The sequence below is a fragment of the Rana temporaria genome, chromosome 13, assembly GCF_905171775.1.
Source record: "Rana temporaria chromosome 13, aRanTem1.1, whole genome shotgun sequence".
NCBI lineage: Eukaryota > Metazoa > Chordata > Amphibia > Anura > Ranidae > Rana > Rana temporaria.
Window position 1 is genome coordinate 95396693 of NC_053501.1, and position 24360 is coordinate 95421052.

At 47.1% G+C, this 24360-nt stretch overlaps 1 protein-coding gene across 2 annotated transcripts in view; it reads left to right on the forward strand.

Moving 5' to 3' along the window:
• LOC120920784 (SLAM family member 5-like) overlaps positions 1-24360 on the forward strand; it is a 135713-nt gene that overhangs the window by 51802 nt on the left and 59551 nt on the right. For both annotated transcript variants that reach the window (XM_040333079.1, XM_040333080.1), the window contains exon 3: positions 19686-19952. In XM_040333079.1, coding sequence (XP_040189013.1) covers positions 19686-19952 — 267 coding nt within the window. The remainder of the gene's footprint in view (positions 1-19685; positions 19953-24360) is intronic.

Here is a 24360-nt window from a genome sequence, read left to right on the forward strand (position 1 = left end):
GCGTACACATTAAAAATATACCCATCAGAGTGCCCCTTAACATAAAAAAGTGCCCATCAGCGTGACATTTAACATATGCCCAGCAGTATTGACAATAAAAAAAATTGTCCCAATTAATAGTGATCGCAAACTATATGAACGTGCCACATACCTAGAATGCAGGAGGGGCGGATGCCGCAACATAAGGAGTCGGGAACGAGTAGCAGGGGGTCACATGTGCGCCCCTCCTCGCAAGGAGAGCACCTGGGAACCAGGAGCAGCAGGGGCGGGGCACGCAAATGACGTGAGAGCCAGGCGTGGCCCCTACTCGCAATGTGTGCAAGGAGTGGACTGCGAGCTGCAGGGGGCGGGGGAAGGAACGTGACGTCACGCCCCTACTCGCGGCCGTACGGCTTGTAAACTTTCAAGACCTGCGGTGAGGAGCAGGGTGCGGGCGCACACTGGCAGCGTCACTGGTTGCTGGGGAAACCTGCGGTCCCAGCAAACCAGCGCTGCAATTTGTAATTATACTGGCGGTCCGGGCAGAAGTGTCTCTCGGGCCGGACTCGGACCGCGGGCCACGATTTAGTGACGGCTGGCTTAGAAGAACCCATGGTGCTGATTGTTGGGGCAAGGTCAGATGAGTCTGGGCATTTAAAACCTTTGAGATTGACATCACCTGGTCTTCCCAGACGATGATTGAGAACAATCCATGACACTGGCTGGTCTCAGCTTTGCAAAGGGGGCAGTGCATGCTATAAATTCTGCATGGTGCCCAAACTTTTGCAGAAGCCATTTTTTTTGTTTTCTGTCATTTTGAACGTGTAAATGATGGAAATAAAATCCAACTTTTTATGACATATTATAAGAATGTCTAATCTGTAATTTGATGCCTTTTGGAGATTTTTCCATCTTTCCTTGGCTTTGTTATGCACATTAATACAAATTTTTACCTGGGGTGCCCAAACTTTCGATCCCCACTGTATATATATATATATAATATATATATATATATATATATATATATATATATATATAGTGATATTGGGGGTATTTAGCTCTTGTGGTAGATGCATTTTCATGCAGTGAGTCAACACCAAACAGGCATATAACGTTAACGGCCTGGTAGCCCATGTTTATTAAATGAGAAAAAAATAAACAAAAGTCCACTCAGGAATCCCACGCAGGGGTTTAAACGACGTTCAGAAATAACTGAAAATACCAGCCCACCTGGCTACTCTTCAACAGCACTGCTGCCATAGGTACTGGTCCCTTAAACCAGCAGCTCCTCCAGACCCCCAGTCTTGGGTGCACATGGCTTTGAAGCCCTTTAACGCCCACAGCGTCTGTCCCAACACAGCGTTTGTCTCAACATAGAGACACCAGCAGCCACTGCTCCAACTCCACTTTCCTCTCACTTCTAACTCTCCCCAGCCCTTCATTATATGGGCTGTGTGCACCTGGGCACACACCCTGCAGGCTATCTATAAGATCTGGACACAGGGTTGGAGATCCCGTCCCACCCATATCTCTGAAGGATCTCCAAACTAAAGAGCCCCTTTCAGAAATAGCAAGATCTGGAGAAAACTGCCAGAGCAGTTTTCTCTGTTTCAAAACTACGCTCTGCAGCTCTACAATCTGGCTATATACAGACCCTGTATCCATTTCAACACCATTTCCATAGGGACAGAGCCTCGCTCTGCCACAATATATATATTTTTATATGTTTCAATGTCATTTCTATTGCTGCAACGAAGTCCCATGGGAGATATCTTTCCCATAACTACTATTAGATATACCATGACCTGGGTAAATGAGAACCCACAGACATACATAACTTTTGTAGTTTTTGCAATGACAAATAGGCCCTTGTGACAATCAAGCAAGGCTTTTTGTGAAGATTGACATCCAGTGATGTACTGAAGGTGCATCAGATGGATCTCGAGACTGCTGTTTGAAATTTATTAAGCATGTTTCTGTCATACTGGTCAGTTATTTCTCTGTTCAGCTGAGGAATAATGACTTTAAAGTGATATTAAAAGTCCTTGTTTTTTTATATATATATATATAAAAAAAAAAAAATGGCAAATATGTTATACTTGCCTGCTCTGTATAATGGTTTTGCACAGAGCAGCCCAAATACTCCTCGGGTCCCACTTTAGCACTCCTGGCCCCTCCCTCCTGCCGAGTGCCCCCACAGCAAGCAGCTTGCTATGGGGACATCGGAGTGATGAACAGCAGCAGGAGACAATGGCTCTCGCTGCTGCCAAAAGCAAATCAGGAGTGCGAGGCTCTCCTGGACATCTCTGGATAGAGAAGGGCTCATATAAGTATTAGGAGGACTGGGAGTCTGCTGCATAAATAAGGATTTTTACCTTCATGCATTGAATGCATTGAAACAAGTTTTAGAACCTTCTTTAAAGGGTCTTGTAATATAATTATGAATACGGCTTTAGTAATTTGTTCTGTTCTTTATTGCCTTGTTATATAAGCTACACAATAGCTTAATTAAGCCCCCAAAACGTTGTCTCTCATTCGTGTTAAAAAACCTTTCAAATGTCACTGGAAACCACATATGAAGTGGTTTGAATTTTACATACAGAGAAGATATGGAGTTCAGATTTTATACTCTGTAATTTTTTTCTTTCTTGCGTGGGTGCTAACCACAAGTGTGCACAGTTACATAAATGCTGCACCTAGCCATTTGTGTTTTAGAGAACAGAAAATATTTAGACCCTTAATACAGTTTGTATGAATTTATTGAGTGTCAGAACTATTAGGGTTAAAAATAATACATTTCTAGGCTTATGCATAAGATTTTTATATATATATATATATATATATATAGGGTTGTCCCGATACTAGTATCGATATCGGGACTGATACCGAGCATTTGCCCGAGTACTTGTACTCGGGCAAATGCTCCGATGCTTCAGCCGATACTTGTACAGTCAGGGTGATCAGTGCGGTGGGGGAGTTACAAGCACTGATCACCGCTGACTGTCCTTGTATCCTCCTCCAGCCCCCCTCCGTGTCCCACTCCATACTGCCATCTCTTTTTCCATGTTCCTGCTGTGTGCCCCTATCCATGCTGGTGCCGCCGTGTGTCTCCTCCTCTCCCACCCCCCTCTCTCTCCCCGTCCGTGCTGCCGCCGTGTTCCCCCCCCATGCTGCCGCCGTGTTTCTCCCCCTCTCTCTCTCCCCCCTCTCTCTCTCTGTCCGTGCTGCCGCTGTGTTTCTCCCCCCCCCCATGCTGCCGCCATGTTTCTCCCCCCCATGCTGCCGCCATGTTTCTCCCCCCCCTCTCTCTCTCCGTCCGTGCTGCCACCATGTTTCCCCCCCCTCTCTCTCTCCGTCCGTGCTGCTGCCGTGTTTCTCCCCCCGTGCTGCCGCCGTGTCCCCCCCTCCCGTGCTGCCGCCGTGTCCTGGATGGAGACAATCTGTCTGGATGGAGAGCGGCGGTAGGAGCCGGTAAATCCAGCCGGTACCTTTTCCAAATGTACAGAGTCAGTGATGACTCTGTACATTCACATAACTGAAACATCGTAAACTGTGTTTACAACGTTTCAGGTTATGAATGTCTTCTCTCATTTTCAGTACAGCTGAGGCTGCAGATAAAGGGACTGGGGAATCTGTGTCCCTAGTCCCTTTCTCTGTCTCAGAGGAGAGATGACAGGTCTGTTAAGATCCCTGATATCTCACCAAAGCCCCCAACAGGGCTAATAAAAAAAAAAAAGGAATTGCAATAAATAATAATAAAAAAAAATTGTAAAAAAAAAAAACACACTGACACTGTCCATCCCCCCCCCCCAGGGAAGGAAGCTTTGTTAAAAAAAAAATTAACAAATTGTAAAAAAAAAAAAATTGTAAAAAAAAAAAAAACTACCGACACATGTGCCACTGTCGCATGAGATTTAAAAAAAAGTATCGGTAATCGGTATCGGCGAGTACTTGATAAAAAGTATCGGTTCTTGTACTCGGTCCTAAAAAAGTGGTATCGGGACAACCCTAATATATATGTAATGTTTGGGTGTTTAGCTCAAGTGTAGCACCCGTTAGCAAGAACAGTCCCACACAAATGTTTCCTTTTGAGGGCTTGTTGGTCCACTTTTATTAAAGAAAATCAAACAAAGTTCCAGAAATGACCACAAAAGTGGTTTCCTTCGCAGGGGGTTTTCACCATCAACATTAAATGGTAGTATGTTCAGCCTCCTGGCTCACACATGCAAAAGTGCAAATAAGTGTAGCAATACCCCGAAGGGGCTGCTGGTTTAATTTTGGGCCTGCTGTTACCTTACTGTTAACCACACTCGATCCAGGGGTCCCTCCCGAAGAGCTGTTCAAAAGAAAGTTTGCACCTTCGGTTTCTTTTTCTTCAAGAGTTTTATTAAACAGGTTCTCAACAGAGGGGGGTAGAGGGATAGGGAAGATTCAGGTACCCACCGGATAGGCCCACTCTCACTGATCTAGCAGCCGGTGCGAAGCTCGTTCAAAGTCTCTGCCACAGACTTGATGAGTGTCATTGGGTCGTTACGCAGCCCTCTGCCACAGGATCGTGTAACCACCCATACACTTAGCGAAATCTCAAAGAAAGTACACAGCTCACGGTACCAGGATCTTTCAGCCAGGCTGGCAGCACAGTGAGACAAGTTGATCCGGGTGCGTCCTTCAATTGAGTCCCCAATTGCTCGGCTTCTTCCCGCACGCAAGACAGCACAGGACCACCCCTGGACTAGTAGGCCCCGAGACTGGAAAACACTGTCAACGCATCCAGGAGGCCATCGGGTCAGGATCAGAGACCCCGCCAGAAGGGTGTCTGTCCCTTAAGTACCCTGCCCCAGAATGCACAGGGGGTTGACCACGCCCACTGGCTGCTTCTGGGAAGAAGGCACCCAATGCATTCAGCCTATTGCATTTCCAACCTTGACTCCCAGTGACAGCGACTATATAAGAATACTGAGCCACCTGGCTCTCTTCAGCAGCAGCACCACTGCTCAGGCTCCCGCATGGAGCCCTCCTGACTCTTGTCAGCAACCTCAGACTCAGGTCTCTGGGTTTCACAGTGCACACCTTCACACTCTGGGTTCTCCCTTGTAAGCCTGGACTCCTTGGGAAGGTGGAGCCCAGAACCCCAGTCCTGACTCTGCTATAAGCCCAGGACCCACCTGCTCAATCAACCAGCCAGACTCCTGGCTGTTCCCAAAACCCGGTCCCAGGATTGGAGATTCCATCCCACCCATATTGCTATGGAATCTCTGGGCTCCAGGTCCCCAAGTGGATTTTTCAAACTTTGGAGGAAACTGATCAAACAGATTCCTCCACATTAAATAACTCTGGAGCCTCTCAACCCATCCAGTTGAGAATTTTGGGTCACTATACTGGTGGGGTGCAAGTGATGAGAAGCCTAATGCCCTGTACACACAACCGGGATTTCCGACGGGAAAAGTGCGTGGAGAGCTTTTGGCCGGGAATCTCGGCCGTGTGTACAGTATGCTCCCTCGCAGTTTTTCCGACTTGAAAACTGCCAAACCCACTGGCAAAAAAAAGAGAACCAGCTTTTTTTTTTTTCCTGTCGGGATTCCCGACTGACTTTTTCCCATCAGAAATCCTGAGCGTGTGTAAGGGGCATGAGAAAGACAGCCGGAAGGAACGAATGTAGGCTGTCCAGTTCACTGAGACTACCTTTGATCATCCCCCGGCTCTACAGTAAGACTGGTGATAACGCTGATACTGAAACATTTGTTTTGGGACTTTAAATGAGAAATATGTTAACATATATCTCCATCCCTGTTATATGTAGAAAAGAAGAGGGGTTTGGGACTTTAAATGAGGAATGCATGAGAGAACTCAAAGATAAGACAGTGTAATATGGATGCGTTTATTTATCTAAAACACATAGCAGAGCATGCGATTTCGAATGTATACATAATAGTAAACATACATGACAGTGCATATAAAAAGCATGATGCAAAAACCATAAACATTGTATAACAACTTGTACATTGCATTATTTAAAAATATATAATCATTGGGCCAGATCCACAAAAACCCGGCGCAACGTAACTTTTTCAATTTAAGTTACACGGCCAGAAAATTTCTACCTAAGTGCCCGATCCACAAAGCACTTACCTAGAAATTTTCGGCTGTGTAACTTAAATCCGGCCGGGGCAAGGCGTTCCTATTCAAATGGGGCGAGTCCCATTTAAATTAGGCGCGCTCCCGCGCCGGCCGTTCTGCGCATGCTCACGACGTCATTTTTGAGAATCGTGACGGGCGTAAGAAAAAAAATACGAGTTGGGGCGGGAAAAAAAAAAATTTGAAAAAAAAAGACGGCGACGCAGGATAGAAGGGTCTACTTTTACAAGGCCTAAACAGTTTAGGCCTTGTAAAAGCAGCCCTAATTTTACGATTGCAAACTAATACTTACGGAGAAAAAACGAAGCGTAAAAGCTTTGTGGATCTCCGTAAGTGCTAATTTGCATACCCGAAGCGGTATTTCGAGTCGAAATGCCACCAGCGGCGGATGCGGTACTGCATCCTAAGTCCCTTACACATACTCTATTTTTTTTGTACTTACAGTTTTGGTGTCTTGCGCGGCGTGGCTGGGTAAGGCCGGTATACGTGCCTATTCTGCACAAGGTATGGACAAGTCCTGTGGGATGGAGGAAACACTGCAAACACTGGAGGAAACAGTGCAAAATATTATTTTTTGCCCTAAATGGGTGTTTTTTGCATAGCAAAATAGAAGAACAGTAGCTAAAGTGTTTATCTCACACTTACAGATATGAAGGAAACACTGCAAACACTGGAGGAAACACTGCATTTTTTCCCCCTAAATAGATGTTTTTTGAATAGCACAATAGAAGAAAAGTATCTAAAGGGTGTATCTCACACATACAGATATGGTGGAAACACTGCAAAAAAATATTTTTTTTCCCTAAATGGATGTTTTTTGAATAGCACAATATAAGAAAAGTATCTAAAGGGTGTATCTCACAGTAACATATGCAGTGCTGGTGTAATTTGATTTCTGAAGCAGGACTGACTCCTATCTATTTCTCTCCCTAAAAGCAAAACCAGGCAGGAACCTTTCCCTAAAGTAACTATCTAAAGCAGAGTGACTTGCTGTGCTTTGTAGATCGCTGAGTAATTTGATTTCTGAAGCAGGACAGTCTGACTCCTATCTAATTCTCTCCCTCAGAGCAGCAGCAGCCTTTCCCTATCCTATCAAAAGCAGAGTGACGTGCTGTGCTATGTGCCTCTAGCTTATATAGAGGCTGGGTCACATGCTGCACTGGCCAATCACAGCCATGCCATTAGTAGGCATGGCTGTGATGGCTTCTAGGTCATACGAGTAAAACAAATGTTGATTGGCTGCCCTGCAGCGTGGCATTACATTGCCGAACACTGAACCCGAACTTACAGTAAATTTTCCGGGTTCGGGGACCAAAAATCCAAAAGTCCGGTACGAACCCGAACTTTACAGTTCGGGTTCGCTCAACCCTAGGCGTTTTTAATTTCAAATATCCAAATAATTGTTCATATTGCGGACGGCAGTGGTTAAAGTGGTTTGAGGCTTGAAAACTACTACTTTTTGGTGAGTTTAAGCCCAAGTTCACACTGGGCTGCGTGAATGAAGCCGTGGGAGTTCAGTTGAACTCGCACAATTTCACTCCTGTCTGTTAGTCCCGATTTCGGCCGCAATTTCAGAGACATCTGCGCAGGTTTCTGCCGAAATGGCAAAAAGTAGTACAGAAACTACTTTTTGAAATCGGTGCAGCGCCGCAGGTGCAGCGCCACAACGATTAGGACGTGCCATTGCTGGCAAATGCCGCCAATTTGACATGTCAAAGCGCACCAGTGTGAACCAGGGCTATACCCCAGGAGGGAGTGTGAGGATTCTGGTGAAAGGTGCACGTCTATCAATCAACATAGGAACACCACCTGTGTTTTTCTTATCACCATCTGTCATTCCAATGTGTCCGTCTTTGTTCACATATGTGTATTAACATATGTAAGACAGTCATAGTAATTATTGATAGGAGCGCTGCTTTGGTAAACACCTGGTACTGGTTAAGTATTTTAGGACCACATTCCTATCAGCAAATAGCTTGGGGTGTCTACTTTGCAAAATTGGGTCATGGGGGGGGGGGGGGGGTTGTGCTATCTAAGGAATTCAAGGCCACCAAAACTGTAATACCGCATACACACGATCGGAATTTACGATGGAAAAAGTTCAACTGACTTTTTCCATCGGATATTCCGACCATGTGTATGCCCCATTTGGTCGGGCAAAAGCCTGATCATGTGTTCAGGGCATAATAGGTAGTGAGGAAGTGAAATCACCATTTTACGTCCTTAAAAAGCCTGAAGGCGGGTCCTGTACACGGCTAGGCTCCCCAAAAAGTCTCAAACATGTGGTATCTCCATAATCATGAGAAGCAGCAGAATTTATTTTGGGGGGTAATATCACATATACTTATGTCATGTGTGAGCAATATATCATTTAGTGACATCTTGCTCCTTGGCTGTCTGAAGGCCTATCCAGAAGCAAGAGAGCAGCATAGGGTTGGGACTGCAGCTTGCAGTCCAACCAGAAGTAACAGTTCTGCCGGCCAGAGAACCTGTCATGGTCGGAGGTAGAGGGGAAGCTGTCACCACTAAGGGACCACTGTGAGTAGATGAAGCAAGTACCTGAGCATTATTCTCACCAACCGGGGACATTGAAGAATTGGGAAACTTCAGCAGAGGCCAGGGACCCATCAGTGGAGATGACGCTTATTGCAGAGCATTATTGTGTGCCAAGCCAGGAACCGAGCAGGCCAGTGGGGTGAAGCTTGAAGAGTGCGCTGTACACAGAAGGATGTCAGCTGTCCCTAATGCCGTGTACACACGAATGGATTTTCCATCGGAAAAACCTTGGATGGTTTTTCCGACGGAATGTGTATGCTTGGCTTGCATACACACGGTCACACAAAAGTTCTCTGAACTTTTGACCGTCAAAAACGCGGTGACGTACAACACTACGATGAGCCAAGAAAAATAGGATTTTTGTACTCACCGTAAAATCCATGTCTCTGAGTTCATGGACGGACACAGCAGCATTGACCTTAGGGTTATGTACCTTTTCTCTAGGAGAGACTAGGCAGAAAAAAACAGCACTTTAAGTGTTAAAAACACTTCTCAGTACAGCACCTCCCATGGGGGCGTGTCCCCCGGTTACATCCCACTCTCTGGAAGCATCCAGCCTCAGTTCGTAGACAAGCAGTACAAACAAAAGAGGGGTGGGTGCTGTGTCCGTCCATGAACTCAGAGAAATGGATTTTACGGTGAGTACAAAAAAACCTATTTTCTCTTTCGTTCATGGACGGACACAGCAGCATTGACCTTAGGGATGTCCCCAAGCAGTGTCAAAAATTTCGAGGGATGGGAAAACACAGCAAACCAGGCTTCACCCCAAACAAACCAGAGTTCCTCAACGGAGGAACTTCAATCTTAAACTGCCGCCTGTAAAACCTTGCGGCCAAAGGAGGCATCCGAAGATGCACTCCCATCCACCTTATAAAATTTTGAGAAGGTGTGGATTGACAACCAGATCGCCACCTTACATATCTGTAAGACAGGCACTTGATGACGGAAAGGCCCAAGAGGCACCAATCGCCCTGGTCGAATGCGCCGTAACCGGGAAGGGGGGCCCTTTAGGGCATAGGCCTGAAGCATGACCTATCTGGTCCACCTAGAAATGGTGGCCGACGAGACCGCCAGACCTTTTTTAGTTACATAGTTACATAGTTACATAGTTAGTCAGGTTGAAAAAAGACACAAGTCCATCCAGTTCAACCACAAAAAAATAAACAAACAAAATAAAAAACACAATACAATCCCATACACCCAACTCCATACCCACAGTTGATCCAGAGGAAGGCAAAAAACCCCAGCAGAGCATGATCCAATTTGCTACAGCAGGGGAAAAAAATCCCTCCTGATCCCCCGAGAGGCAATCGGATTTACCCTGGATTAACTTTACCTACAAATCTTAGTACTCAGTTATTTTATGTACATTTAGGAAAGAAGCCAGGCCCTTCTTAAAGCAATCTACTGAGCTGGCCAGAACCACCTCTGGAGGGAGTCTGTTCCACATTTTCACAGCTCTTACTGTGAAAAAACCTTTCCGTATTTGGAGGTGAAATCTCTTTTCCTCTAGACGTAAAGAGTGCCCCCTTGTCCTCAGTGTTGACCGTAAAGTGAATAACTCAACACAAAGTACACTGTATGGACCTCTTATATATTTGTACATGTTGATCATATCCCCCCTAATTCTCCTCTTCTCAAGAGTGAATAGATTTAGTTCTTCTAATCTTTCCTCATAGCTGAGCTCCTCCATGCCTCTTATCAGTTTGGTTGCTCTTCTCTGCACTTTCTCCAGTTCTCCGATATCCTTTTTGAGAACTGGTGCCCAAAACTGAACTGCATATTCCAGATGAGGTCTTACTAATGATTTGTACAGGGGCAAAATTATATCTCTGTCTCTGGAGTCCATACCTCTCTTAATACAAGAAAGGACTTTGCTCGCTTTGGAAACCGCAGCTTGGCATTGCATGCCATTATTGAGCTTATGATCAACTAAAACCCCCAGATCCTTCTCCACTACAGATCCCCCCAGTTGTACTCCCCCTAGTATGTATGATGCATGCATATTCTTAGTCCCTAAGTGCATAACTTTACATTTATCAACATTAAACCTCATCTGCCACTCAGTCGCCCAATTAGACAGAGTATTGAGGTCGGTTTGTAAATTGGAGACATCCTGCAAGGACGTTATTCCACTGCATAGCTTGGTGTCATCTGCAAAGACAGAAATGTTACTTTTGATCTCAGACCCAATATCATTTATAAATATATTGAAAAGTAAGGGTCCCAGCACTGAACCTTGGGGTACACCACTGATAACATTGGACCATTCAGAGTAAGAATCATTAACCACGACTCTCTGAATTCTGTCTTTCAGCCAGTTTTCTATCCATTTACAAACTGATATATCCAAACCTGTAGACCTTACCTTACACATGAGCCGTGTGTGCGGAACTGTATCGAACGCTTTTGCAAAATCCAAATATATCACGTCCACAGCCACGCCTCTGTCCAGGGTTTTACTTACCTCTTCATAAAAGGAAATCAGGTTTGTCTGACAACTTCTGTCTTTCATGAATCCATGTTGTCTGCTGCTTAAATAGTTTTTTTCCAGCAAGAACTCATCCATGTGGTCTTTTATTAAACGTTCCAGTATCTTCCCAACTATAGAAGTTAGACTAACAGGTCTATAGTTACTTGGTAAAGACTTTGGGCCAGATCCACAAAAGAGATACTCCGACTTAACTGCTGTTCAGTCTGTGTGTAACTTTGGAAACGATCCTCAAAAGGCTTTTTCCAAAGTTAGGCAGAAGATCCGGCATGTGTAATTGAATTACACTGCCGAATCTTAGGATGCAGTACCGCATCCGCCGCTGGGGGCATTTCGAGTCGAAATGCCGTTTCTAGTATGCAAATTAGCACTTAAGGCGATCCACAAAGCTTTCCAGCTTCGTTTTTGCGCCGTAAGTGTTATTTTGCAAGTGTAAAATTAGGGCTGGTTCTACAAAGTGTAAACTAGTCACACCTTGTAAAAGCCCATTCCAGCGACGGCATTTGGCATGCATTCCCGAGGGAGAACTCCACGGCAATTTGTAAAAACAAAACCGGCCTTCTTCTTCAGCGCTGGCTGCCTGCTATGTTTGTGTGTTAGCTCAATTTCTAACAGGCAGCCAGCGCGGTCTTCTGTGACGTCAGGGTCTTCTTCTCCCTTCTTCCGATGTTGCCTCGTCGCCTGTTGTCGCTGTAATGATGGAAGCGCGCCTTGCATCCCATTTATATAGGCATCACCGTCCCATCATGCTCCGGCAGGTACCCACGTGGTGGGTGCCTACCCACGTGCACCCACCACGTGGGTACCTACCGAAGCATGATGGGACGGTGATGCCTATATAAATGGGATGCAAGGCACGCTTCCATCATTACAGCGACAACAGGCGACGAGGCAACATCGGAAGAAGGGAGAAGAAGACCCTGACGTCACAGAAGACCGCGCTGGCTGCCTGTTAGAAATTGAGCTAACACACAAACATAGCAGGCAGCCAGCGCTGAAGAAGAAGGCACCGGACATCTGCAGAAGAACCGGGGTTCGCCGAGTCAACAGCGGAAGAGGGGAGAAGATGGAAGAAGCCCCCCGGAGTCCGGAGAAGCCCCCCCCGGAGTCCGGAGAAGCCCCCCCGGAGAGCGGAGAAGACCCCCGGAGAGTGGAAGACCCCCGGAGAGCGGAAGAAGAAGCCCCCCCTGGTAATTGAGCTAATAACGAAGACAGGGGGGGCATCCGGAGCAGAATAATAAAATATTTTAAAAAGCCTTGTGTTGTGTGTTTACTAACTAACTTTTTGCCTACAGGTGAATGGATAGGGGTACGATGTACCCCATATCCATTCACTTAGGGTGGGGGGCCGGTATCTGGGGGCCCCCTTATTTGAGGGGACTCCCAGATTCCGATAAGCCCCCGCCCGCAGACCCCGACAACCAATGGCAAGGGTTGTCGGGAAGAGGTCCTGTCCTCATCAACATGGGGACAGGGTGCTCTGAGGTGGGGGGGCCCGCAGTGCGCCCCCCTGCCCCAGAGCACCCAACCCCCCCATGTTGAGGGCATGCGGCCTGGCACGGCTCAGGAGGGGGGGGGGGCGCTCGCTCGTCCCCACTCCCATTCCTGACCGGCCGGGTAGCGTGCTTTGGATACGGGTCTGGTATGGATTGTAGGGGGACCCCCTACGTCGATTTTTCGGCGTAGGGGGGTCTCCTTACAACCCATACCAGACCTAAGGGCCTGGTATGCTCCTGGGGGGTGAACCCATGCCGGTTTTTTCTTTGAAAATTGGCATGGAGTTCTCCCTCTCAGGAATGCATGCCGAGCGACGCTGTAATTTTTTTTTTTTTTTCCCCGACGCAACTTTTTTAAGCCGTCGCGATCCTCAAAACTCGGCGTAACGTAACTTCGCGCATGCGCAGTACGGCCGGCGTGGGAGTGCGCCTCATTTAAATGGGACTCGCCCCATTTGAATAGGAACGCCTTGCGCCGGCGGAATTTTAGTTACACAGCCTGAAATTTCTAGATAAGTGCTTTGTGGATCAGGCACTTAGGTAGAAACTTTAAGGCAGTGTAACTTAAATGGGATTTTTTAAGTTACGCCAGGTTTTTGTGGATCTGGCCCTTTGTTCCCTTTTTAAATATAGGCACCACATTGGCCCTGCGCCAATCCAGTGGTACTATTCCTGTCTTTAATGAGTCCCTAAATATTAGATACAGTGGCTTTGAAATGACAGAGCTCAACTCACCTAGGATCCGTGGATGGATGCCATCAGGTCCAGGTGCTTTATCCACCTTTATTCTGTCTAAATATTTCTGGACCATATCACTTTTGAGCCATTGTGGATTTGGGGCTACCACCCCCATTATGGACATGAGCTCCCCCATGCTCCATTGTATACACAGAGCTGAAGAAAGCATTTAATAAATTTGCCTTCTCTTTGTCCCCAGTCACCCACTCTAGATTATTTTGTAAGGGGCCTACATGCTCAGACTTCACCTTTTTACTATTAATATATTTAAAGATTTTTTTGGGGTTTGTCCTACTATCTTTTGCAATCGTTCATTTTGAATTTTTGCATCCTTGATTTCCTTTTTTTTTTTTTTTTCACAAACGATTTCCTTTTTACATATCCTGTTATATTCTTTGTAACATTTAAACAACACTAGTGTTCCTTCATTTTTATATTTTTTCAAAGCTACTTTCTTATTGTTTATAGATTTTTTAACTTTGACTGTGAGCCACATAGGTTTTATTTTTAGCCTTTTAAACTTATTACCCATGGGAACATACTTTGCAGTGAGGTTCCACACAGTCTTTTTGAAGAATTCACATTTCTGTTCTGTGTTCATCGGTGTCAATAGTCCCTCCCAGTCCAAGTCCTGGAGAGCAGCCCTCATCCTTGGAAAATTTGCTCTCTTAAAATTTAGTGTTTTAATATTTCCTGTATGTATTTCTTGCTTATAGTTAACATTAAATGAAATCATTTTATGATCACTGCTACCCAGGTGTTCCTTTATCTGAACATTAGTAATAAGCTCTGCATGGTTTGAGATTACCAGGTCCAACAGAGCATCATTCCTAGTTGGGGCCTCAATAAACTGCACCATAAAATTGTCCTGCAATAGGTTTTTAAATTTTTGTCCTTTAACTGTCCCAGAAGTGCCATTAATCCAGTCAATTTCTGGGTAGTTAAAATCCCCCATTATTATCACCGTCCCAGCCCTTGCAGCCCTTTCCATCTGTGCAAGGAGCTGAGTCTCCACCTCCTCATTAACATTGGGTGGTTTATAACAAACTCCAATGATTAATTTTGAACTACGCACATCTGTATGCAGTTCCACCCATAATGCTTCAGCCTCATCACACTCTCCATCAACCAGGTTCTCTTTCACGCTTGCTTTGAGGTCACTTCTCACATAGAGACAGACCCCTCCACCTTTCCTTTTTACCCTGTCTTTCCGAAAGAGAGCATAGCCAGGAATATTAATAGCCCAGTCATGTGAGGATTGAAGCCAAGTTTCAGCAATACCGATTACATCATAGCTCTCCTCATGCGCCAGAGCTTCCAACTCACCTGTTTTGCTTGGCAGACTTCTGGCATTGGTGAACAAACACTTAAATGTATTGTTACATTTTTCTCTGGTGTTTTTCATATAATTTATAGTAGTACAAATGGCACTATTATTTCCAATGGCTGTTTGCAACATGGGAACTTTGTCACCTGCCATAACCCTCCCCCCATCTATCCCCATTCCACTCTCCATTAATGTCTGACCCCTAGCTGACCTGTGTGCCCGATGTAATTCTAGATCACCCTCCCCCCTCAATCCTAGTTTAAATACTCCTCCAGCATTCCCATAAACCTCTCCCCCAGCACAGCAGACCCCCTTCCATTCAAGTGCAAACCGTCTTTAGCATATAGGTTGCACCCCAATGAAAAGTCAGCCCAGTGCTCTAGAAACCCAAATCCCTCCTTCCTACACCAGGTCTTTAGCCATGCATTCAGCTCTCTAATCTCCCCCTGCCTTTCCTGTGTTGCGCATGGCACAGGCAATATTTCAGAGAATATCACCTTGGAGGTCCTTCCCTTCATCTTGCATCCTAGTTCTTTAAATTGATTCTTAAGGAGCCTCCACCTTCCATGTATAGTGTCATTGGTTCCAACGTGGACCAAGACAGCTGGGTCATGCCCAGCCCCTCCCAGTAATTTATCCACCCGGTCCACCACATGCCGAACCCTGGCACCAGGGAGACAGCAAACCATTCGGTTGAAGCGATCCTGGCGACAAATTATTCTATCAGTCCTTCTGATTATAGAATCCCCTATTACCACCAACTGTCTAGGCCTACCTGCACTCCCCTCCCCACCAGTCACCGACACGAACAGGACCAGTCACCGACACGAACAGTGAGTCCGACCTCTGAAACGGAGCCGTAGCAGACAAGTACACCCGTAGGGCTCGAACCACGTCCAAGGAAAGTAAAGTGGTCTCCTTTGAGTTTTTCGGCTGAGGATGGAAGAACAATGACCTCATTAATGTGAAAACCGAAACAACCTTTGGAAGGAATGATGGCTGCGGTCGCAGCACCACCTTATTCTTATGGAAGACTAAAATAGGGAGCCTTGCAAGACAAGGCCGCCAGTTCAGATACTCGTCTGACAGAACACCACTTTCTGAGACAGAGTGAACAAGCGGATTTTCCGAATGTCCTCCAACGGAGCTTCTTGAAGCGCCAAAATAACTAAATTCAAGTCCCATGGAGGTAGCGGAGGCCGCACAAAAGGGGCCATATGCCGGACCCCCTGCACAAACGTACGCACCAGTGAGTGCGACGCCAAGGGTTGCTGAAAGTAGACAGCTAGGGCCGAGATCTGACTCTTCACCGTACTCAAGCCTAGAGCCTGAACCACTCCACGCTGTAAAAACAGCAGAATTCAGGACATCCCGTATGTACAGGGGGTGCCACTTCACACATCGAGATGTATGCCCTCCATGTATGATGGTAAATCTTTTGTGAAGCGGACTTCCATGCCCGTAGCATGGTAGAAATCACCGGGCCTGACAGGCCTCGGTCCTTCAACACCTGGCTCTCAAGAGCCACGCCGTCAAAGCCAGCGACTGTAAAGCAGGGTGAAAAAATAGGACCATGCGACAGCAGGTCTTCTCCCATGGGTAGACGCCAGGGAACGTCTACCACCAGACGCCCCAGGCCCACGTACCAGGGACGGCAAGGCCAATCCGGGGCGATCAGGATTTTTGGTATCCCCTCGGCTTCCACCCTGCGTAGCAGGCGAGGAAGAAGCTGCAGGGGAGGGAAGGCCTATATTAGGCGTTAGTGACCCCATGGGCGCCACCAGCACGTCTGACGTGTCCATCCACGGGTCCCTCGATTTGGTCACTATTCGTGACACCTTCCGATTGAGACGGGATGCTAGAAGGTCCACGTCTGGAGTGCCCCATTTCTGGCACAGAGCCTGAACACCTCCGGGTGTAGCGACCATTCTCCTTGGTCCAGCTTTTGGCGACTTGGATAGTCGACTTGCCAATTCAGCACCCCCGGAATGTACACCGCCGACAGAGCTGGAACGTATCTTTCGGCCCACCGGAGGATGTGCGCGACTTCAGTCGCCGCAGTCGAGCTTCATGTGCCCCTCTGGTGATTGACGTATGCCACTGGCGTGGCGTTGTCGGACTGGATACTGACCGGTCGGCCTTGCAGGCCCAGAGACCGCTTGGAGAGACACCACTTGATTGCTCGAAACTCCAGTACTTTGATCAAAAGACGGGACTCCTCCTGAGTCCAACGCCCCTGGGCTGACTGGACAGCCCAGACACCCCCCCAGCTGGATAGGCTGGCATCCGTTGTGATCCCTTGTCCAGTGACACGGCAGAAAATGAATTTTCGTTCCTGAGTACCGGAGATGTCAGCCACCACACTAGGGAGGACTTGGTCAGTCGACTCACCCGGATCTGGTAATCCAGAGACGAAGGAAGCTTGTTCCAACGTGACAGAATCTCGTTCTGTAACACTCGAGTGTGGAATTGGGCAAACAGAACTGCCTCAAAAGAGGCCACCATCAGACCCAGTACTCTCATGCAAAGGCCAAGCGACGCCCAACCGCCGCACCGCAGATTGCAGAGTCTGCAGCTTCTCCGCTGGGAGGAAAACTTTTGCCCCCGAAGAATCCAGGACCAACCCCAGATACTCCAGCCGCTGAGACGGTACTAGTACTGACTTCTGTATATTCAGTAGCCAACCGATTTCCCGGAGGGTCTGACAGGTGATAGACACGTCCTCTTCTAACTCTGAGCTTGAGGAAGCTCTCGGAAGAAGGTTGTCCAGGTATCCCATGATAGCGATCCCACGCTGCCGCAGCAGGGCCAGAATCGGGGCGAGCACCTTGGTGAAAACCCGTGGTGCCAAGGCCAGGCCGAACGGGAGGGCCACAATTTGAAAGTGGTCCTCTCTGATCGCAAAACGCAGAAATCTCTGGTGTTTTGCACATATGGGGATATGCAGGTACGCGTCCATGAATCCCAGGACGCTAGGAAATCCTCCTGACGGAGCGCTGCTATTACATAATCGTATCAACTTTTATACCTTTACAAAGCAATTGAGGACCTTGAGGTCCAGAACCAGACGGACCCCGTCCTTCTTGGGGATACAAACAGATTGGAGTAAAACCGCTGAAAACGTTCCTGAGAGGGAACCGGCACAATCACTCCTCTGACCAGCAGATCCTGGACAGCCCTTGACCGATCTTTCAGGCGACCCGGAGGAAGCCGGAGGTTGGAGGGAAAAAATCTGTTCGGCGGACAAGAGAGAAATTCTATCTTGTACCCAGAGGAAACTACTTCACAGACCCAACGGTCAGAAAGAAGAGACCTCCACCGAGACGCAAATTTGCGAGCCGGCCCCCCCACCCGAGTTGTGGGTGGGGGCAAACCTTCAGGAGGCTTGCGGTACCAGGTGCGCTTTTGTCCTTCAGTGGACGCCTTAGCACCCTGAAAATGTTTTCCTGTCGCACTTGGCGAGCGAAAAGACCGCTTGGGGGTAGTAAATGAGGGCCCTTGCCTACGGCGAGGCTTCTTACCCTTCCCAGACTGCAGGAGCAGAGTGCTCTACCGCCTGTGGCATCCTTTATGATGTCATCCAGGGAAGCCCCAAAAAAGCCATTCACCCTTAAAGGGTAAGTCCAACAGGGACTTCTTAGAGGACTGGTCCGCAGGCCAACATTTTAGCCACATGTAGCGCTCACCCCCGAAGGAGCCGCTGATTAGTCTTGGGACCGGCTTTCTAAGTTACCTTCTTGACTTGGTCTAGGGTGATTTCTGCGAATGTGAGCAAAGAGCAAGTGTCCAGACACAAATTCAGTTTTTCAATGCTTTATTCCAAGGCCCAATCTGGCCAACATCAACATGACACACGATAGAGATGGTTGATGAGCGTAGAGGAACTTTTAGTATCAGGCCTTGGATATTCAGAGAGAGAGCAAGCCTGCTCTCAGCAATAGCGTAGCTCAATTCGTCGCCACTCCAATCCGGGTGGGTAAAGTGCCCCCGGACAGGCAGCTATCTCAGGCCTGGCAGCCGGAGCGTCACTTATAAATCACTGGGAGGAAACAGACCTCTGCCACAGGCCTGACTCAGGGCCTCTGCCACAGGCTGGATAATTTTGGATTTGTGATAAACAGTTTGAGCAAATCCTCCCAGTCAGTTCAATCAATGTCACCCACTGACAGCTTGAGCATACCTGTCATACGGTGCGGTGACCAGATCCCCGATGGTTCGTCTGGGCCTCCTGGACAACCTCTGGTTCTAGGTTCTCCCAGGCCAATCCCCCATCGCACAGCTCCCAGCCTAGGATCCTCTCAGCAGAAAGTAGGGACCCAGCAAGTCGCTGGGGCCCCTTTCAATAGTAGGAAAAGGCTCCGCATGGACACGGTGGCGGGGCCCATGGATGCACGTATCCTGAAGGTGGGTACCACACCTGGAACTCGGGCCCCACAAAACAGAGCCCGCCAAAACGCGGCTGCCCCAGATATATCCCCCCCCAGCATGCCCAACGAGGGAAGACTCCTCTGATTGGCTGTTGGGAGCAGGTGGGTCTGCCAGAATCCCTCTAGCGTCAACTGCCGCCCAGGGGTGTCAACGCACCCCTGGAGCGCAGGCTGACCTACAGGACAAATTCTGGAATGGACAGCAGCCTGAATTTCCATAATTTGTGAATGGGAGTAAAACTAAGCCTCCCATTCTCATTGGACTTTTCTTGTCGGAAATTCCGACTGTGTGTATGGGGGATAAAACTCTACAGGTCAACATTAGGCTTGGAGAGGCTTGGGACTTGGCTACATTTATTATCATTATTTACAGTTCATCAAAGCTGATCTCTTTTAAGTTTTTACTATAAAATAATTAAAAAACAAAAGAAAAAAACATTAGATATACTGTACATTACACATTTTTAGTTCTGGCACGTTTTCACTGTTCAGAAATAACATGGTATAACTTGAATTTCCCTGTTTTGTGATTGCAGAACCTGTTCCAGACCCATCTATAATGATTGTAATGGAGGAGAGGACCAGTAACTGGTGTAATGCGACTCTTCATTGTTCTGTACCAACAAACTCATCACCGTTGAACTATAACTGGATATACAAGAACACTGACTCTGTCTATGAAGAGAGTGGAAATACAATTCACATATCACTGAACAACTCCTGGGACATGGAGTTCCAGTGTATAGTACACAATCCTGCTGACCAGAAGAATGTCTCCAAACAAGAAATGTGTAATGCACAAGGTAAGACGTTCATTTTAAATGGCATACCAATGCAGCTGCATCACATATGGTGATACACTGGCATCCATTGTGGTGCACTGACTTTCAAAAAATTATACATACACTTTTTTTGGAGCGTGTTAGGCAGTTTATTAAAGTGAATGTAAACCCAAAATTGTTTATTTTTTTTTATGTCACAATGTACAGTATAAGATTTCCTATCATCTGTGCCCAGTCTTGCCACACAGAGTTAATCCAGCTCTGAGCAATCCTCTTTTATTGTTCAGTGAAATAAAACAGACTTACAGAGAAAAACCTTAGTCCGTTCTGCCCCCTTGCTGTGAGTGACAGGTTATTTACATATCTCATGCACTAGCCTGGACACAGGCATTATTTTTAATTCCCACCCCCACTCCTTTTCTGAAGTCATGTGGTTACTTTTCTGGATTTTGACTGAATGTTAGTGATCATAGCAGAATTTAGTGTAAGGAATACCGAGGAAAAAATGCATGTTGACAAGGGGAGTGTCAAGGTGGGCGGGGAGTCTACTGACATCACGACTCCACCCACAGAGCTCCAGACAACAGATCCACCCACAGAATCTGCAGTTTTTCAGTTCTTATAACAGACAGAAGGGAGACATTTGACAGGTAAGGATACATGCAGGAGGAATGTATATCCTTATAGATGAGCACTATGGAAGTAGTTTAGAAAGGACGAGAGTGGGTTTACATCCACTTTAAAATAAAACACTTGCTAAATGTATTTAAACCTATAATTCATGGAACATTAGCATAAGTGTTAGAAAGCTTTAAATAAATAAAAGAATATAGATCGTGCCCTGTCTAGTGTTAAATAGCCATATTTTATTTTCATTTCTTTAACAACCCCCCCCCCCCTTTTCCTACCTCTATACAATAAAAAAATCTGAATTACACCCCCCCCCCCCCCCGCTCTGCCGCTCTTACTAGCTTAGGTTTGTTTGTTTTTTTTATTTTCATTATCTGTGCTCATTTCTGATGATCATGTGCTGGTCGGAGCGGAAGGAATATTTCTTCAGTTGGGGTGCATGCCCATTCAGCTCCACTCGCATGTTCTTCTGCCTTGGCTCAAGTCCCAGCCAGCCGCCTGCCTGCTTACCTCCTTACCTTCCCTGGAGGAGTGATCTTCCTCTGCACCCCACCCAGTAGTAGCCGGGGCCCAGAGAGTAATCCCGCGTGCACACAATCATTTTTCAGGTTGTAAAAAACAACGTTTTTTAAAAATGTAATTTAAAAGATCGTGTGTGGGCTTCAGAGCATTTTTCGGGTTCTGAAAAACGACAAAAAAAAAGAAAAAATCGAACATGCTCTATTTTTCCACAACGTTTTAAACAATGTCGTTTTTCGAGTTGTAAAAAATGATCGGGTGTGGGCTTTAACAACGTGAAAAACCTGCGCATGCTCAGAAGCAAGTTATGAGACGGGAGCGCTCATTCTGGTTAAACTACCGTTCGTAGAGGCCATGTCGTGGCTGGATCGCAATGAACAATCCTTACAAAGACGAGCGCAGGAGGAAGGAGAGTGAGCCCTGAGACTGGGGGGGGAGGTTTGCTGTTTGCCTTCGGGCACTTATATTGCACAAATGAGAGAATGTCTGAGTTGATCCTATTTGGGGGGGAGCCCCTACTTTTTACCTATTGATCTCCCTTTTTCAGACTTTTGTGTTCCATATATAAAAATTCTTTATTTTTTGGTTCTTTTTTTCCCTCTTGGCCGGGGGACATGATAAGTGGCAGCACGATGTGAGGAGAGATGCTCTCAGCAAAAAGTGTGCTATGCTGATGGTTAAAGCGAACAGAGACAGTCGACAAGTGGTCGCAAAAAGAGTTGTAACCGCCCTGTTGGTGGTACGTGGATATTTGGGGCCCGTTTGGTCCAAAAGTTACACCAATTTCCTTCACCTTTTCAGTTGCCATTCGTGGAAAGAGGTACATCGCACGAGATCTGGGCCTTCGGTACCTTTGCAAGGTATTATACAGATGTGGACAGGCCTGCCTTCCCAGTCGTGGGCCTGCCTTCCCAGTCGTGGAACCAGAATGTGTATTTATGCTCACCAATGTATAGCTATATGATTTTAGTGGAGGACTCTCATGGCTAAGGTACCTATTGTTTCATGGAACGTGAGGGGTATGCATTCACCACTAAAACGTACAATGCTGTTTATGTGCTTGAAGAAGTATTTACCAGGGGTGATCTTCTTTCAGGAGACACACTTAACGGCGGAGACCGTGTGCTTCCTGAAATACGCATGGGTGGGTAAGGCATATCACTCTACACACACCTCCTTTTCGAGGGGGGTGAGTGTACTGGTGCATAATGCAGTGGATTTTCAGGAGATTGCAAGTGTCATAGATCCAGAGGGCCGCTATGTATTTGTTCACTGTAAAATCGGTACCTTAATCTGTGTCATAGCATGTGTTTACATTCCCCCGCCCTTCACGGCAGCGGTGCTCCGGCTCCTCCTTTCTTTTTTGGATGGCGGGCCGGATGCTCCGCTGCTCGTGTTGGGAGATTTCAATTGCTGTTTGGATCAGGTGGCGGATAGACATCCAGCCCCTAGACCCTCTGCCCTCGCTAGGAGTACTCCCCTGGCGCGGTTGTTGCAAGAGGTGGGCTGGGTGGATGTCTGGAGACACCGTAACCCGGGAGGCAGACAGTTTACGTGCTTTTCAAAGACTCACGGCTGTCTGTCCAGGATTGATTTGGGGGTGGGAAATCTGAGCATGCTTCCGCTGATAGCGGACCTGTCACACAGGCCCCGCAGCGTGTCGGATCACTCAGCTCTAGTGGTACAGCTCTTGGTGGCTTAGTTAGGGCACCATGGAAATTGAATGTGTTTTGGTTAAAGCTCATTCGTTCACATGGGGGGATATTGGAGAAAGTGCGGGAGTACTTTGCAGCAGGTGCAGGGATGGAAATAGAGGCGGAACACTGGGACGCCTTCAAGGCGTATTTTCGAGGCATACTTATCAGGGAAGTGAATGGGGTCAAAAAGGCCTCTACGGCTTTATTGATTGATGTGGAGAACAGGGTTCAGGACATGGAGCGGGCTTACATAGCGGATCCTTCTGATTTGACCAGGGAGACCTGGCAGGCCGCTCAGTCGGCCTATCAGCAATTACTCTCCTCGTCAGCTGAGAAGAAACGATTTTTTGCAAAGCAGGCGTTCTTTGAGGAGGGTGAGAAAACCGGCCGTATATTGGCGCGGATTGCGAACTCCCATCAACGATCGACGGCTATAGGGGCCATAAGATCTAGGTCCGGAGGATTAGTTTCACAACCAGAACAAATTATGCAGGAACTGGCGGGTTTCTATGAGACCCTGTACAGCTCAGGCACGGCATACACTCAGGGAGATCTAGAGCTATACCTAGCCCAACTGGCAGGGATGAACTGGGACAAAAATTTGGCCCTGGACTTCATGCAGACTGGCCCACTTTAATTTTGCGAACACGCACAAAAACAGTTTATAAACTAGACACGGTACAGGAGATGATCAGAGACTGCAGACATAGTACAGGAGATGGTCAGAGACTGCAGACATAGTACAGGAGATGGTCAGAGACTGCAGACATACTACAGGAGATGATCAGAGACTGCGGACATACTACAGGAGATGATCAGAGACTGCGGACATACTACAGGAGATGATCAGAGACTCCGGACATACTACAGGAGATGATCAGAGACTGCGGACATACTACAGGAGATGGTCAGAGACTGCGGACATACTACAGGAGATGTCAGAGACTGCGGACATACTACAGGAGATGGTCAGAGACTGCAGACATAATACAGGGGATGATCAGAGACTGCGGACATACTACAGGAGATGGTCAGAGACTGCAGACATACTACAGGAGATGGTCAGAGACTGCGGACATACTACAGGAGATGGTCAGAGACTGCGGACATACTACAGGAGATGGTCAGAGGCTGCGGACATACTACAGGAGATGGTCAGAGACTGCAGATATAATACAGGGGATGATCAGAGACTGCGGACATACTACAGGAGATGGTCAGAGACTGCAGACATACTACAGGAGATGGTCAGAGACTGCAGACATACTACAGGAGATGGTCAGAGACTGCAGACATACTACAGGAGATGGTCAGAGACTGCAGACATAGTACAGGTGATGGTCAGAGACTGCAGACATACTACAGGAGATGGTCAGAGACTGCAGACATAATACAGGGGATGATCAGAGACTGCGGACATACTACAGGAGATGGTCAGAGACTGCGGACATACTACAGGAGATGGTCAGAGACTGCGGACATACTACAGGAGATGGTCAGAGACTGTGGACATACTACAGGAGATGGTCAGAGACTGCAGACATACTACAGGAGATGGTCAGAGACTGCAGACATAATACAGG